The sequence below is a fragment of the Phlebotomus papatasi genome, chromosome 3 (genome assembly GCF_024763615.1).
Source record: "Phlebotomus papatasi isolate M1 chromosome 3, Ppap_2.1, whole genome shotgun sequence".
Taxonomy (NCBI): domain Eukaryota; kingdom Metazoa; phylum Arthropoda; class Insecta; order Diptera; family Psychodidae; genus Phlebotomus; species Phlebotomus papatasi.
In genome coordinates, this window is record NC_077224.1 from 72648843 (window position 1) to 72667208 (window position 18366).

Sequence of the window (18366 nt, forward strand, 5' to 3'; positions counted from 1 at the left end):
TTCGCTTTTGAGCTTTGTGCGTTTGGAAATCGTGAAGAAAATCTAATGCAGAGTTTATCAGAAAAAATGGCACAATTCGTATGCAAATCCCCGATTCAGCATATTTTTATTGACTTTTAAAATGTGTCGTCTTGTGCGATATTTCGGAAATGATTTCCTAATCTCGAGATTATGCTAAAGTCCATTCTATCTGGCTTTTAGCGCGGGAAATTGCCCATTTAAGTGGGTGGAAAATATTGACATAAAATTGAGAGTTTGTGAAGAAGCGGCATGATCTTTTTGTGAATATTTCACAAATAAATTAAACAAATTTACGACTGACACAAATGATGCTGTTCGATTGGCTTTTGAAGAGCGTGAATCGAATTATAGAAAAAAAGAACAGGTAGCGGTTCTGGTTATACCATAGTGCTCTGAAAAATTAATTTAGCTGAAATTTGGGAGTCGTGATGCGGAAATTGAAAAAATAAAAGAAAACAGAATTTTCTTTCCATTTTTATTTTGTATTTTTTTTTACATATATACAAAAAAGGTATACGTAATTTAAGAATAAAATTAAAAATAATGCATTTTCTCATCAAAAAGGACTGCTAAAAAAACAATTATTAAATTATAAATTTGTTGAATATTCTTGATAGTTTTATTCTTCATCTTCTTCATCAACTTTTTTTTATTTTAGGAAAAAGGTTCTGAGGCCTTTTTCAAAATTTAAAATAAATGAATTTACAACTCAATTGAAGAAATTCATTCATATTTTTTTTTCTTTTTTTTAAATACTTATTTACAGAAAAGCATTTTTGTCACATTCTTTTTTTTTCCAAAAATTGATGCTTCAATAATTTTTTTTATCATGCTCAATCTTTACCAAAATTTTTCTCATGTTCTCGTTCTAATTTAAAAAATAAGGTTTTTCTTTCCATTCTTTTCAGTTTCTTTTTTTTCATATAAAAAATCACTCGCAAATTATTTAAATTCTATGCTTCTTTTCATCTTTAATGATCATTAATAGAGTTTTTTTCTTTTTAAATTTATTGACGAGAATTTTATCTTGCAATAAATTCTACACGAGAATCTTTTTTTTCTGTGTTACTAAATTAGATTTCTTTTTGCTAGAGTTTCAGACGTCCATTAAAAGATGATTTTTTTATTAGTGTTTTTCTTGCATTTTAAATAATTATATTATTTAGTTAGCTTATAAATAGTTGTAACTATCTGAACGCGTTTTAAAATGACTTAGAATTTTGATGAATTTTGTGGTCAGTTCAGAAGATTGTGATGCTTTTTTTTTTGATAAATAACAAGAATACAAAAAATATAAAGGAAATATTTTTTTTAGGAGGAGGTTTAGGGAAGAGGATTTAGCAGAAGATTCTTATAAGAATTAGATTAAATTGTTTTTCTTTTATTAAATATAATTGGTAATAATTTTTTTCAGGTGGTTCCTTTTTTGTGATATTCTGTGTTGTTTTGAATGTGTACAAAGTAATTTTGTTTTTTTTTAATTGGATAACGACTTTTTTTGTTTTTGAGAAAAATACTTATTTGCCTTATTTGAGATTTTTTTTTACCAAAATACAATTACTTTTGTTTTGTAAATGTGTATTTCTCACATTTTAAAAGTGAAACAAATGCAGGAAGTGCGGTACTTATGCTCAATGCAGAATAACTTTTGTTTAGTAAACATGTTTTTGACGTTTCAGTGAGAGTGAAAGAGATGTAAATCTTGTCATCTCGCTCACTCTCATAGATAGCTTCCGAAACATATTTACAAAAGTTATGCCCAACGTACAATAACTTTTGTTTAGTAAACATGTTTTTGACATTGCAATGAGAGTGAGTGAGATCTAGATCTAGTCATCCCGCTCATTCTCATGGGAAATTTTAAAAACATGTTTACAAACAAAAGTTATCGTGCACTGCTCATTATTGTGCAATTGAGCATCACTCTGAAATGTGTTTACAAAACAGAAGTAATTTTGCTTAGCCCATAATGAACAACTCTCAAAAATTTTTGCTTTGTAAACATTTCTTCCTAAGTGGCGTGTGTCAGCTTAGATGTCACAAAATGTATCTCACTCACTCTGCCTGCCATGTCAAATATTTGTTTACAAAACAAAAGTATCTGTGCGTAGCCCATAATGGTTTCTTCGAGGATTCTTTTACGGCGGAAAATTTAGTTAGAGATTGTAGGAGAGTAAAACTAAAAAAAAATTCTACATTTCTCTTTTTTTTCTTAATTTATTTTAAAACTTTTATATGCTGGATTTTTCTTTTCATTTTCTATTAATCTGTCTCCTTTGGTAATGTCGAAAAACACGAATTATTCCTAAAAATTTCTGCATTCACATCATCTTTTCACAATGTTTTTTTTTTCTTTTTAAGTAGTATAAAAAAGGGGAAGGAAAAAACTGATTAGAAAATTTCTATATACTTTTTTTTAATAATCTTTCGAGTATAAGATATTTTTTTCTCTTCATTCTAAATTACAATTATTCACTATTTTTTTTCTCTTTCATCATTTATCTTCTTTTTCTGTATATAAATAAAAAAAGACTCTACACAGACTAAAAATATAGTTAACAAAAAAATAATGATAAAAACTACAAATAATTCTTTTTTTTGTAATAAGAAAAACAAAAAAAAATCCTGTAAAGTAGCTGTTCTTCTTAAAATCGTTTTCTTTTTATTTCTTTTTAAAAATTAAAAGGTAAAAATTGGTGTTTTATATCATATTATTGGATCACACAGCAAGTACACTTCTTCTTTTTCTTATCCTCAATCACCACATGGCTCGCAGATTGGGGTCCTGGTACCACCTGGGTCTGTGTCACATTTGTGGCATCGCCATTTGTCGATGATTTATCCTTAGACTTTTGAGGTGATTTTGTACCATTCAGTGATGCATTTAGTTGTGAAGCCTGCACAAAAAAAAACGTCCAAATAACGTTATTTTTATGAAATTATTTGAAATTTTAAAAAATTTAAACAGTCATTTACTTCACTCTTTGTCACACCATCAACGACATTTGCTCCATTTTCCACCCCATGAGCCACTCCATTGGCAATTGTCTGATTTGGATCTCCAGTCGGTGTTATTGGCTTTCCACCTAATTAAAAAATATATATAGAAATGATACTAATAAAGTTGCAACTCTTGTTTGTCGATTGGCATGGGAACCTCTCCCAAAAGATGTTTTATTGCTGTATTCAAAAACGTGCTAATTGTGTGACGTCTTTGACTTTGATTTCAACTTCTGAGACGCTGGAAAACCAGACAGAACGGGATCCATAAATAAAACTTAATTAAATTTGACACACATGTGCTCAATGGATCTTCTAAATCTTCTCAAACTCCACTAGATTGCTCACGCTTTATGAGAAATGGACGTTATTCAAATAAAAATGCTTTTCGAAATGCGATTGATTTAAAGTGGTGAAATGTTGTTCTTTTGATTTTGCGAACTGACCTCAAAAATCACTATTTTTAATTTGTTTTTCTTAGTGAATAACAAGATTTTGGAGAATGGAAAGAAATTGTCATTTTTTGATTCTTAAAGTTAATTAATTCTTGAATAGCTATATTATAGTATATTTAAACGAGGATATTTTTATTCGAAATATCTGTTTCGAAATTGAAATGCTCCACTGCGTCCTAAGGCGTCTTCCATACGGGGGGATTTCGAAATGTACCCTACTGTGCACCGGTGAGTCTCGGGAAATCTCCCCTAGTGGTTCATTCCTGAGATAAATTTTCTCCACCCTCTGTTATAAATTCTCCAAGTGTGCTCTGACTAAAATTTATAGACTGGAAGATTTTCTATTTTATTTCGAAATGTTTCAAACGTCAATCACACAATGTTTTATAATCTAATAATTTGTTAAAAAGTGGTAAAGTTAATAATTATGCCTGGTGACGAACACTTTATAAGGAAGAGGAGATGGGGCACCTCTATATCAAAACCGCCCTACTGCAGGATTTTTTGCCAATATTGTTGCTGAATTAAGAAAATATCCTAATTTTTTTTATTTTTCGATAAATCAAATTTATTCTATTTAACTATTTCTTCATTTCTATTTAAGGATGTCTATTTAACAATTCAATCATATTAAGAAGATTAAACGATACATTCAGAAGACAGATCGATACCGTGTCCCTATTTCACCTGCGTTTCGACTTTCGATAACTTTGAAAATAGATCACGAGAAAAACATCTCTTGAAAAACAAAAAAAAATGATTTGACAAATAGAGCTTTCGAAGAGGGACATTTTAAGCGCCAAAAGATAGGCAAAAATGCACTGGTCTATAAAGCTCAGTGGGGGATTTTTGTGTCAAAATGGCGGTTTCGAAATAAAATCCCCCCCTTTAGATGCTCCCTAATTGGGTTGTCCATTTTTCGAAATATAAATATTTCATGTGAAAAGCCTTATGTTCGAAAAAAAAATTGAAAATCTATGTTTATCAGAATCAGTTTTTTTGTGTTGTGAAAAAGAACTCAAAAAATCCTGAAGTAAATAATGTCATAAACGACAAACGTCTCATATTACTTATTTTCTTCTCAAACTGTCATCAGAAGGATAATTCTATAACTCTCTGACAATGCCATATGTTGCGTTCGAATCTCAAGAGAGCTTTTTCGAAAATGGTATTCTATAACAGTGACATTTTCATTTCAGCTCACGTGGAATTGTCAGAAATCACATATTTCAGATTTGCATTTTCGAACTCATGTGATATGACAAGAAAGCCCTATTGGCATTGTCAGGTTTCGAACTCACATACTACACTGCCACAAAAAATACAGAATTCCCCTACAGGCCTGCTCAATTATCTTATAATTTTTTTTAATGTGAAATATAATTTACAGAAAGAAACACTTTTTCCCATAACTTGAAGGCGTTTCGAAATAAAATAGATCGTCTACCTGACTGCCTTTTCATTCGAAATTTTACTTATTGGAACTATAACATTATGCATGGATATTTTATCTCATAAATGAACCACCTAGAGAAGATTTTCCAAGACTTAACGGTTCATAGTGCAGTTGATTGCATTTCGAAATACCCACGCCTGAACAGACCTTTTTATAGAATTTTTCCTTATTGGTTTACATTATTGAAACTCAAGCAACTTATATTCGAAAGTTGGTTAGCATTTTTTTTCAAGAACTGCTGATCGCTTAGCATATTTTTGCTGATCGATTTGCCAAAAATATACTGAAAACGCTGCCTATTTCAGCTAACTGATTTGAAGTTTGATATTTCGAAATAAGTTTTTTGGTCTTTATGGTGATCTATTTTAGGAAGGAACTGTCATTTGTAAATATTTAAAGTTGTTTGATCCTTAATTTTCGATTAATGAATTTTTCTTTCCAAACTTTATTTCGTTTTTCGAAAAGTTAAGAAGTTAACAACCTTAAGAAGCAACTTTAAATTCGATAAGGAATATCTAAATTTTTGGGAATACAAGAAATCCATTTGTAATTAAATTCTTAAGTTTTAAAACTTATGCTTATCGATTATTCTTGCTTATTTGAATATTTATTTTCGAAAAAAATACTTGATACTGATCTTGTTCTCTTTATTTTTAAAAATATTCTGTTTTTTATTCGTTAATAATAATAATATTAACTTTTTAAAGATAAAAAGTTCTTTCGCGATAATGACAAAGTTTTCGAAAATGCATACAACAAGACGGTTTCTTATTTATCGGATATTTTCTGAAGTATAAATTGTTTAGTACTGACTTTATTTTATTCCCAAATAGAGAGTTTTTCTTTCACTAATTAGGCTTTTATTTATTTTCAATATCACTTTATTTTTTTCAGAAGTCATGGAATTTATGTTCAGTAGGGGAGAGCCGGTATGATTGAGACAGTTTTTTATGTTTTGACTTTAAACGATTATTTCCATAACTCAGAAAATTATCTTGAAATTTTGTATAACGCTTAGTATACTATTACTGGTATGGACTTTATCAAAATAACTGGATTAGTGTCGTCACATTTATTTAAATAATCAAAGAATAATCCACCGCATGTCAAAGTCCCTGCGTCTCAAACATGCAGGCTCTCCCCTGCTCAATACCAATATTTTCGAGAATGAAAAGAAAATGCTACTTCGCAAAGTTTCTTTAGGATGTAGTACATTGGCTGTAAACACTCAAATATCGATTTTTATTATTGATAAAATTGTTATCGAAAAAGTTTGATATTTAAAATTTTCATACTTTTCTGTAACGTTCTTGAACGAGCATGAAATTCAGATTCAGAGTTTCTTAATTTTTTTTAAATTTTCCACGATTTCGATTACTTTTTAAGAATCAAAATAAATGTTTTAAAACGGTTTCGATATTGATATTTTACTCCGGAATTTATTAGCAAATAATATAATTTTCTAGGATGAAAAAATATACTTATTTTTTAAATATTATATTTTTTAGTGAATTATTTTCAGAAATATGTTAATTTAGTTTTAAGTTTAGGGTTTATTCGTTTTAAAAATATGCTTAAAAGTTAGTTCTTTGGCTTTTTAAGGTTTCGATTTTGCTTTTTCAAAAATCAAATATAGCAAAAATCGTATTACAGATTAACTTAAAGTCCGCTGTATCTCTCTTTCAGTTTGAAACTTGAATTACTTCGAATTTTGTAATTTAGTAACAATTAAGAAGTTTTTCAAAATTGCTTTGTTTTGGTTTTTCGATTATCGAATATTTATGTTTAAATTAAACATTAGTTTTTTTAAATTATTGATATAGTTTTAAATCCAGAGTTCTCTTTTTAAGAATATATAATACTTTAAAATTAATTCTTTTGTTCATTAAAGTCTCGACTATCGAATCGCATTTTCGAATTCTGTAATAAATTGGCTCAGCAAAAGTTCGAAAATTGAATTATAGATTTTGAATTAAGTCTACAGTATAGCATAGAACAAAAATAATTTTTAAAAATGGTCTTGATAATTATCATAATTAAGAATGCAGTATCAAAAAACAAATTTTGAGGATTGAAAAATTATATTATCTTTAATACCAGATTTCAGATTTTTTATATTTAGTTTTAAATTTAGATTACTTATATGGAGAGCATATTCAAGAAATAGCACTTCGGTTTATCAGGATTTCGATAATCGAATTCCATTTTCGAAATTCTCAATGAAGTATTTAGTCAAAAAATGAATCATTTGCGTTAAGTCTACAATATTTGTGCTTCAGCACAGAAATATTTAAATATTTGATGATTGATAGCTTAGAAAAAACTTATTTCTTTACCTTTAATCATATTCACAATTTCATCGGCTTCACGTGAAAGGTCACCGCCAGGCCTAAATGGATTATCCCATCCGGATTCAGTGCTGATGCGTGCAAAAAAAAGAAATACCTCAATTAGTACATGTTTAATATCATAATAATATTCTTAAACAAGTTTTTTCCATTCTTTAGTTAAATAATTAACCACCAGTCTAATTAACTTGCTTCTAGTTTTCTCTTGGTCATTTTCTGGATGTTCTTTTGCTCTTTGGCATTTACCTCACGAGTTGTTTCCTCTCATTCTGTGGTACCTCTATGACATAGTAGAGGGCGCCTCCGTGTGATGTTGCCATCTCTTTGGTTTGAGTTTTTGATGAACAAGAGGCAGTTAATTATTGCTTTTAAAGCACATCACTAAAGTTTAACATGATTTTCTTATTGAATTTCCTCTGTGAGGATTTTATTGGCAGTTCTAAGAATGAAGAGAATTTAGGTAATTGGGGTAAAGGTCAGAGAGATCAAAAGCACTAAAAGCTCTGTGAACTTTTCATCAAGGTGTATTTCCGAAAGCAATATTCATTTCCTTCACCTGTGATTTTCTGCGCAAGTTTTTTGGTGTGATAAATGGACAGATGTAGAGGTTGAATTTTAAAATTTTAACCATCTCTCAGAGAGTGAGAGAGTGTTGGGACACCAAATAATATGAATTGATAGGTCAAGGACTGCTAACACCGAACTAAAACATACATTTTGGTATGCTAAAATGTCGAACAAAGAGAGTTTTGTCAGGTTCCAGCTGATTATTTGCGTCGGAGGCAGGAACAAAAAAATTAACTCAATACAATTAAGTTCAATTGGTTGGGATAGTCGATGGTGCAGTTCATTTATTTGGCTGAAAAATGGGGCGCAGTTTTGAGTTGATATTGCCAGGACAAAAAAAAATTGTTGTTTTATTTTCTGGGGAAACTATTCAAAATATTTCATAACAATTCTATTGGAAAATCTAACAAATAGCTCCCCTGTGCACCTCCTATCAGCGCTTCTGAACTTTTCAGGGGGGTTTTCATTGACTTGGGAATTGTACTTGCGTTTTCTGTTGATATTTTGGCAATTTTTAGCATCTACAACAGTATTGTGCACTTTTGCAACCACTGCCAGAAAGTTGGGCATGTCAAAATCAATTGCACTGTGGCTCATTCAGTTGCATTTTTTGTACTGTGCTTGGTGACATGATGAAGCGTTTAATATTTCCAAAGGGTTTTGTTATTTTTCAATAACATGCCTTCTTCACATTCCACAGTATTTTGTTATTCTTCCCCTCTATTCATCCTACTGGCTTTTTGCTATTTGAATAGAGAAGAAAAAAAAGCTACTTTATATTAACGTGGAGTGTGTTTACAACATCTATTAATAGATTATTGTACAATATTTCGAAAATACATTATTAAACACTCTCACAGTTGAAAAATCCAACCAAAAAGCTCGAAAAACCGGCGTAATTTTTCTTCAATGCGAAATTTTTAGAACTAATCCGATTTTCTTGGCGTGCTTTTCAGCAATTAAAATTTATTTTCGTGGGTGGAACTTTTTTTCGCACTTAGTTTGTGCCAGGATTTTCTCCTTCGAGAACAAAGAAGTTCAATTTAGATGATACCCTTTGGGATGGACACCACTATGAGAAAATTCACAGAGCTTTGCATCACTGTAGCACAAATCAATTTGTTTTTCAACACTTTTCGCACTTTGAGAGCAAAAAAAGAGAAAAAAAGTTTTTTTGGGTGTCTTCCAGCGCACTATTGATGACACTGTGACTGGTCAAAAGTATGATAAACTACTGAATAAGTTGGGCCCTGATGCAAAATACCAAGTGGGGGGAATTCGAAATTTTTCTCGTAAGAAGTTTCCAGTGTGGGCACTCTCTGTGTGCGCTATTTTAAGGCCTCACTGTCACACTGAACTCGGAAAATGTGAAAATCTCCGTTAGGCTCGAGCTCGTCGATGCCATACATTTCAATTTTCCCGATTTTCTCCATCTCTATACCAACACTAGCTTCTTAGTTTATAATATTTGGCTTTAAAGTGTAACAGATATTTACTCATACATGAGTATCTCGGAAAACTGGGAAATTCCACAGTCTTCCATTCTCTCCAATTCTCCTCCAAGTCTCTCAAATTGGCAATTTTCCGGCATTTTTGCAAGAAGTGTCAGAATTTTGGACATGCAGAGAATGCTTGAAATGTAGCGACTTGTGTTGCAATTTCTGCACACAGCAACATAACATGAAGACGTGTTTTTCCAAAAGAAAAAAAAAAATTCAAATTTTTTGGACAAAGAGAGAGAGAAAAGCCATGAGAGTAAATATCGGGCGGCAAAAAAGCTCGCGTGTATTTGAGAGAGAGAAAATGGTGCAACCATGCGCAGTGGAGACGCCTGGTACCAATACACATTCACCTTTTATTTAAAAAAAAAATCCAACTTAAAGTCTTCATGAGGCAAAAATTAACTGGGTATTCATTGGGATCTATTGAGGAATGCCAAGTTTATCATTCAGAGTTTAAACTTTGCAATAAAATGCCATATTTACAGAGATATACAGGAAATGACGAGAGATATTAGGGAAAATGTAGAGCAATTTTTGTGTCCTCTTTGCTATTCCACGGTGTTTCATGAGAGATTCATATCAAAATGAAGAGCTCAGGAGGATTATTTGTGGTAAATATCTTTACGCTTCTTTTGTCCTCGACAGTCACGGGGAAGAGCTAATGAAAAGTCCTTGACTTTTCCGCTATTTGATGCTAAAAAGGCCGCAGGTATGAGTGCAGTTAGATTTCAATAGGGGCTTGGATACGCTTTTGATGACTTTCTGTTTGTTCATGCGAGCTTTTATTAGCACGAATGAAATAGTACAAAGGGTTCTTTAGTTTTAACTAAGGGTTTTTTAAATGATTCTCTAATACTGACAGAGTAGGGGATACTGGGGCGAAAAGTCACAAATCGAAAATTTCAAAATTCAATACTTTCCAAGATAAAAAAGATAGCGGTTTAAATTTTTTTCCACATAGCCGCCACAGACCTTTTTTAATGTCGTAAGTTTCTTAGAATTCGAACAAGGAATTTAGAAAATAAAAAATATGGAAATTTTTACCCCTATTTTTGAAATATTTTTCTTGCAGACACCGAGAAAAATTTGGATGGTATTTTCTACAAATCGTGTCTTTAAATTCTACTATCTCAAAAGATAGTAGAAAATACCATCCTCCATAGAAACTTTCCTTTAGAATCTACCATCTTGACATTTTAAAATTTACTATCCTATGGATAGTAAATTCTAACAGCCGGATGGTAAAATTTACTATCCTCATTTAGATTTTACCTTGACCTCTCTTAGATTCTAATACCCGGGAAGTAAATTTTACTGGTCGCATATTACATGTTAAAATTTAACTGGAAGACAGTAAATTTTAACGGAGGATAGTAATTTGGATTGAAATTACCATCCAAGCCAGTAAAATTTGCCATCCTGCTATTAGAATGTCATTTTGGAATATCGTGGGTGCTGATGCAACGGTTCCCGATATGCTTTGAATATATTATAGGAATTCGTGGCGCAGCTGGAAGATGCTGGACTGTCATCACAAAGGTCGCGTGTTCAAATCTCGGCTGAGTCGTCAATGTTGGAAAAAGATTTTCACGCATCAAAATGGCTTGAAATACAGAGAATGTCATCCAGGAAGGGCCCCAAGCCCTCAAACAATGACCAAAAAGCAATGAAAATAAGGAAAAATAAATTTTTCCGACATTTTTCATTCTAATATCCGGCTAGTAAAATTTACTATCCTGCCAGTAAAATTTACCATCCGGCTAGTAAAATCTAACATCCGGGGATATTAGAATTTACCATCCGGTTATTAGAATTTACTATCCATGCAATAGATTCTACAATTTTTGACAGTCCAATTTAATATCGCGTTTGCTGGGTGACTTTTTTACTATCCGGCCATTAGAATTTTGTATGGAGGATGGTAAATTTTACCATCCACATTTTTCTCGGTGGAAGATATCAATTATTACCTACTTATTTTTCAAAATTCACGCACTGCTAAATATTTACTAAATGATTTGGATTCTTTGAATACGAAGCTGCTATCTATTTTAGAATTTTACAAAGATTTTTTTCTCCAGAAATAATTTTATTAAAAAGAACCACTTGGGGTAAAAAGTAACAAAAGGTATGGAACAACAAATACCGAAGTAATTTCTGATGTCGGAAAGGAACGTTATTCCCATGTGTCGCCGCTTATTTTTTGCATTGGTCAAACGATTTACAGTCTCCTGTGTATTTTTTCTAAAATTGAAATAGCTTGAAAAACGCTTTTTTCGTTAAGATAGATATAACGATTTTTTGCAAAGGTGTAGAGGAATTAATTTCCTATGAAAATATGTCATCTAGGCATTTTTTTAATTTTCGGAAACCGTAATAAAGAGAGAAAAAAATTAATACCCCATGCTTGGTACTATTTGCCCCAGCATTTTTAAGAATACAGTAGAGTCTCGCTATAGGCCATATTTGGTTCCAGATTTAACACTTGGGTCGCACTATAGTCCATGTCATTTTTTAAAATTATCAACGACTTTTAGTATTGAAATTGCTCGACGGCTTCCACTTTCATTGCGATTGTGGTACTTGTCTTCGCTCTCTTTATTATGGATCATAATTATCACAACTACTCAATAAAGTTTGCGAAAAATATTAAAATAATTATGACAACATTGCATTTCGCGTATTAAAAAACATAACCTAACTTAAAATCAGTGTTTTGAAATCAAAGGTCGATAAATTGTGAACCGTAGAGCGATGGCCTATAGCGGGGTTCTACTGTAATCACAAAATTACTTGTAAGAAAACGGCTCTATAAATATATTTCCTTACAAAATAGAGGAAAATGACTTTTACAAAGTTGTAGAGCGGTAAATTTTCTATAAATCTGCGCTTATTAGAAATTTCTGACGTACTCGGGTAGCGTGTAAAAAAAATAAAATATCCATTTTGTGACTTTTTGCCCCAGTCTCCCTTGAATTTAAGTTGTTAATTGTTATTAAAAAAATTAGTAATTAGTTCTATTACTTTTTATATGTTTGAATTATATTAAATTCAAGCCTAAAGTGCCCCAAATTTTTAAGTAAAATAATATCTTTGTAATAAAATAATATCTTAATTTTAAATAAAATTAAGATATTAAAGAAAGATAAATCACTATTACGAATTCTTTACTATTTCATTACCGATTGGGATCAATGCAGCCGGATTGGAAATTTCAAGACCTTTCCAAAAAAATCCAGATGTAACCCTATAAGGACGATTGGGTCCCGGTCCCCGGTGACCCAAAAATGAAAATTTTCCTACGGCCATCTAAAGTCATGTTTTACTCTAGAGAGGCAGAAAAACGATTCTTTCTGACCCTCAATTTTTGACCCAAGGCACTCAATGAGCACAAACAGAAGTAGATTTTGATTGTCCAATAGTGTCTTCGATAAAAGGTAAATGGAACTCTATTTGCACAAAAAATCGTTGAAGTTCGAAGAATTCAAATTCAATTTCGAATTTTCATACTAAATTTTCGAACAAGGTGGGGAAAATTTATCAAATATCACACTGAAAACTGGCAAAAGAGTTACTCAGTGATTATGGAGTGATTAAATACTGGGGAAAGTACAGTAAACGTCGTTGTTCTGTTTTCTTCCTCACAACAATGTGAAGACCGTTACATTTTGACACTTGAGCACTTCGAAATTCGAACAGGATGTACCTCAGCCACCTTGCAAAAGTATTAAGAAGTAAGAAAATCTCTTTTCTGGATCTTTCAATGGATTTTCGAATTTTTCAAGATCTACTTCTGTACGGAAAGAATGGATCAAGTGGTAGAGCACTCGCTCTATGATGCAAGTGTCCCGAGTTCGAATCCCCTTTAGGTCACCAGGAATTTTTCTGGCGTTAAAGGTGTTCGGATTGCATCCAGTGAGCTTCACTGCACTTGATTCCACGGGCATGGGACTAACAAATTTATCATTGTATAAGAAAAATAATAATGGATGATTCGAACTTGCCTTGCGGGAAGATCTAGGTTCCTCTACAGAACGTTGTGCCACCATTTCGATTTTAGAGTCATATTTTCTATTTTCGAAAGTTTCTCAATAAATTGCATTTTCATGGACTTATACGACAAATATTGTCAGTGTTCGAACTTTAAAGCTTTTGGCCTTTGTATTTAAAATTTTTGTAGCTTTTTCCAAACAATTTTTCAATCGACTCGTGTGAAAAATTTGATCAGTGTTTCGAAATAAAAGTAGGTCACTAGTAAGATGGCGGCAGACAAAAAAGCCATTACGGACAGAACCTCTATTGTCCTTTCGCTTTCACGCTAAGTGAAATATCATGAAACCTGTGAAATATCAATCTCAAGAGCTAATAGTTTTTATTATAAATTTTACAATAAAGGGATCGTAAAAGTTAAGCACCCTCTGCACTATGAAATTAGCCATTTGTTTCCTCAAATGCACCTTTTTATTTACCTCATTCCAGTAGTAATTTTTCAACCACCCACTCCAACACCATAATTGCTTTTTGGCTGCTTTTTCTCTGTTCTTTTTGTGGCTTGGTGGCACATTTAACAATTGCTGATGTTTAAATTTATTTGTCATGTTTCCGCTAATAATTGTGACATTGTTGCCAGAGAAAACTAAATGTGAAAGAATGAGAGAGAAGCAATATTAACAAATTCACGGGGTTTTATGTTTGGCTTAAGAAGTGCTAGTCTCTCGAAGTTCTTTTAGCGGTTTCATGTGAAAACCAACCAAAAATATCATTTAGTAAAACTTCTGATGAATTCATCGTTCCAAAAGCGTCTCAAAACCAGAGAAAAGGAGGAATATTGATCGCGAAGGAGGGTATAAAGAAATGTTGACTTTCTATGTTTTTGCTATTTTGTACATATATATTTCTTCTTTTTTTCTCTCTTGCTCCATTTATGACATGTAATTTTGTGGTAAATTTCTGTCATGTCTCACCAATTTATTTTCTCTTGTCTTTCATATCTTACATCAGCACGTGATCTTAACCACAAGAACTCTTAACAAATTTATCTGCTTATTCAATATTAATTAAAATGAAAAATTCTCTTCTTGTCATTCTCTGGAGAAACTATTTTTCTACACGTAGTTTATTGCCCCCATGAACATTTTTTTCTACTTTTTCTGTAAAAATAGAAGAATCTCTCAGACAGATAGAAGGGGTTTGAGAGGCGAATTCAGTTGCTATGTACTGGAAAATTGGTGTACATCTGTTGATGACGGTGACCATAGAGATTTTTACCAATTCTCCATGAGAATTTCACCCTATCCACTTGCTAAAAGGTCACCTTCCTGACCCCCACACAATATCTCTATATGTATTATTCTGAAAGAATAATTTTCTCGAATGCGATGGAGTGTGAAGACACCTTCGATACAGTGTATACATTTTGTAGCTAAGGCATAAAAGAAGTATTCACCTTGCAAAGAAAATCTTCCCTGGGATTCTTTAACATTTTATCTCACAAAATGTGGGTGGATTTGCCAAGAAAGGCGGTTAGTTAGAAAAAATCACGATGGAAATATGAGGGGAGGGATTTGCAATTTATCGTGCTTTAATGGGGTAAAGTGTGAAATTTCACGGCTTATTCTTTTCCACACATTTTCCTAAGATCTAACTCACAGAGTTGGGAACTTTTGTAGATATCATAAATATATTAATTAAAAAAGGGTTGGAAACTTGATCCTTATTAGTCTCAAATTGCAATAAATTACTGCGTTTTATTACAATTTTTCTTGTAATGGATATTTTTCCGAGTAAGTGGAAAGAAAATGCCGAGATATTGCATTAATGGTGCACTAAATGCGCAATAATTTCATTATACTTTTCACTATTTCCATCTCGGAAGAACTGAATTGATTATTTATTATGGAAATGTTTTCTCTGCAATGTGAAGAAAAACAATTTGCTTCATTGTCCCTGCTCACCCTCAGTGTGGGGGCGCTGTTTTCTCCCGCGAGTGGCGCTGGCAACTGTTCGCAACTCCATTCAAGCTTCTAGTTCGGTTTAAAAAAGTGAAAGATTGAGATTAAGATTTGTGTATGGGTCCGTTATATTCCTTTCGGAACCGCTGCACCCAGGCCACTTATTTAGGCCCATTACACACTCCCCGTCTGACCAAGTAAGCGTGGATTATAGCCTGAATTAACCCCTATCTTTCATCCTTACTTTTAAGAAGCTCCCATACAAAATACCCCTTACTAAATATATGTGAAGGACACTGTTTTGCATTCATGGTGGTGAGCAGCGGAACTATGAAAATTATGTTGCCGGCCGTGCTGCTCAGCTGTCAGTGATAAGATGGAATATTTTCCAATGATTTTATTTGTTTTTAAAATTCTCGCAAAGACTCTCAGTGATTTTATTGGTTTTTTTTAATAATAATAAATGTGCGTGGGTGCGTTTCGTCTAGAGAAAAGTGTCGTGGCAACTATAAACAAATTTACAATCTTGAAATACGTGTTTTTATTTTCTTTCGGGGGTATTTTTTAAGAGACAATTTTTTTCAGAATAGTTATTGCTTTTTTCTAAAGTGTTAAATCGTTCATCCTGGTTAAATAAAACATATCTTTGTAGCTTCTATCATTTATATAAAATTAGAAGGTGAAATCAGGATGTGAAATTGACAGTTTCATTCCACCGCCATTGATATACGTGGCAAGATTCAGTCCTTAGTTTGTGCCTACCACTCGGATCTTGCCGGTGAGGGCTAAAATAGTGCCGAAAGCTGGATGTTAATTAATGGCTCAAGGCTGGGTCCCCCTTACCCTGTGTCAGACGGGTCATATCAGTGAAATTCTTTTGAGACTGTAAGTAAATGACATTTTAAATCTGCCAAACTTTTTAGAGGAACCACTACTAAAGAAATAGTCGTTTTATCATTTGAATCTGACAACACTAATAAAGAGTCGCTGATGTTACGGTTCATTTGTATAGTTTTTAGAATTTATAGCTGTTCTTGAAGTATATTTCTTGCCTAACATTGTTGAAAGGGGCATAATAAATATTTGAAATGAGAAAATTATGAAAAAGTAGCGATACTTTCACTTTTTTATGGAACAAAAACTGTGAGTGAACAAATATTAACATAAAATGACGAATATTACAAATAAAGTGTGATCACTACCGAACAACGTATTTTGAAGTGTTTTTTACTAAAGTTACATTAACTAAACTCCACAAATTTACTTTAAAAGCAATCCTGATAACGTTTTTGCAAATCCTGGCAATTACCACTACAAATACAAAAGTTTTTTTCCATATATATTGGTTCCTTTGGGCTGACGAAGCACAATTCATCGATTTGGGTTGTCCTGCAGGATTTTACAGACTTCATTTTTTTCACAAAAAAAAATCAATTTCTATTACGCTTTGACTTTAACACAATCTGACCTAGCATTTAAGGAACAATCACTAAATTGAAAAGGTATAAGAGCAATATTAGTTTTATTTTTTTTATGTGAAATTGACAATTTACTCATCCTGAAAAGACTATTAGAATATTACTGTCATTTGTATTCGAATTGAGTAAAATATGAATAAAAAGTTGTCATATTAAGAATGACAACTAATTTAAAGCATTAACTGTCATATCACATTACTTAGTGTGTTTGCATCAGGTAACACTAGTTATCAAATTCATCCTGTACCTCCATCAGTAGGCTTAACCCATTCCTTACCATGGTATTATACATCATACGCAAATTGGGTGATTTTAGATGATTTATTCCAGGGCAATTGATATTCGAGTTTCTGTCGGGAATGGATTTTTAGTTACTTTAGTCCTTCAATTACTTGGAAAACATAGCCCGATAAAGATGGGAATATATTTTGTTGTTCTTTTCTCGCTTCACGTGAAGTCAGGCAAAAATTTTACTCAAAATGGCGGACGGAAAATGCGACATCCCGTCGAATTTGTTAAAATTGACCTTCATCCTCTTTCCTGTTTTGAATTCTGGTTGCCAATGTGTTTTCTTGAATAGTTACTTTATCTAAATCAATAGAGTTTGTAATGAATTAATGAACTGAATTTAAATTCAGTGACCGTTAAGACGCGTGTTTGAGGGCGGCTCCCCGCGCCCCCATAATGGATAAAAATTATTTCTTTTCAAAAAAATCAACTATTAACCTGTAGGAAACTAATCCCAAAATATGAACATTCTACCTCAAGTATTTCTGGTACATTGACTGAATGCGTTAAAATTACAGTATAGATTATTTCGCCAAAAGGTAGACAACTTAGTCCTTACTAAATTGCAACTATTATTTTTTTGTGCCAAAAAGAAAAGAAAATTTTGAGAAATTCTGCTTTTCTTCTCGAAAGGTACTTGCAAGGGTTGGTTTGGAAGCTTCAAATACGACGATCTCGACACTGAGAACAGAATGCTTAGAATCAGGTCAAAATTTTATTTCAAGCCTGAATTATGGTGCTATTCCAAAGAAAAATGATTTTTTTTTAGCACTTTATTGTTCTCAATTCCTTCTGTATTATCGACTTTTTTTGTGTTTGTTCCTGTCTCGACTATTTTCTCCAGACCTTGCCGTGTTGTGTTCTAAAACCAACAAACAGTCGTGACAGGAACCCAACACAAAAGAGGGTCGATTATGTAGAAACACTTGAGAAAAGTATTAGCGCTAAAAAATGCTAGTTCATTTTTCATTGGAATAGCACCACTATGACTTGTTATCATCGTTTATCTTTAAGAAACTCACATGTAAAATACATGTTACCTACACTCATTGTATTTGTGTTTATGAAACCGTAATACAGCGAATGATACCATAACTAAAAATAATACAGTAGTAAAAAAAATTGTTTACAATTTTCATGTTTTATTTTGAAACAAAGTTGCTCAAATTCGCTATAGTTCCTCTTGTTTTATCGTAATTCTTTATGGCTCCGGCACACCTTTTAGATCAAGAAAATTTCATAAAGTCGAAATTCTAAACCCTTTCTTCTCACATGTTTTGCATATGACTATCTCATTCTT

The 18366-nt window shown here is 32.2% G+C and overlaps 1 protein-coding gene across 1 annotated transcript in view; it reads right to left on the bottom strand.

The window, feature by feature from the left end:
• Positions 1 to 482: 482 nt before the first annotated feature.
• LOC129807299 (uncharacterized) overlaps positions 483 to 18366 on the bottom strand; it is a 102165-nt gene continuing 84281 nt past the window's right edge. The window contains exons 5-7 of the mRNA XM_055856474.1: positions 7269 to 7351; positions 2998 to 3107; positions 483 to 2918 (exon numbers count right to left, since the gene is read on the bottom strand). Coding sequence (XP_055712449.1) covers positions 2733 to 2918; positions 2998 to 3107; positions 7269 to 7351 — 379 coding nt within the window. The 3' untranslated portion in view covers positions 483 to 2732. The remainder of the gene's footprint in view (positions 2919 to 2997; positions 3108 to 7268; positions 7352 to 18366) is intronic.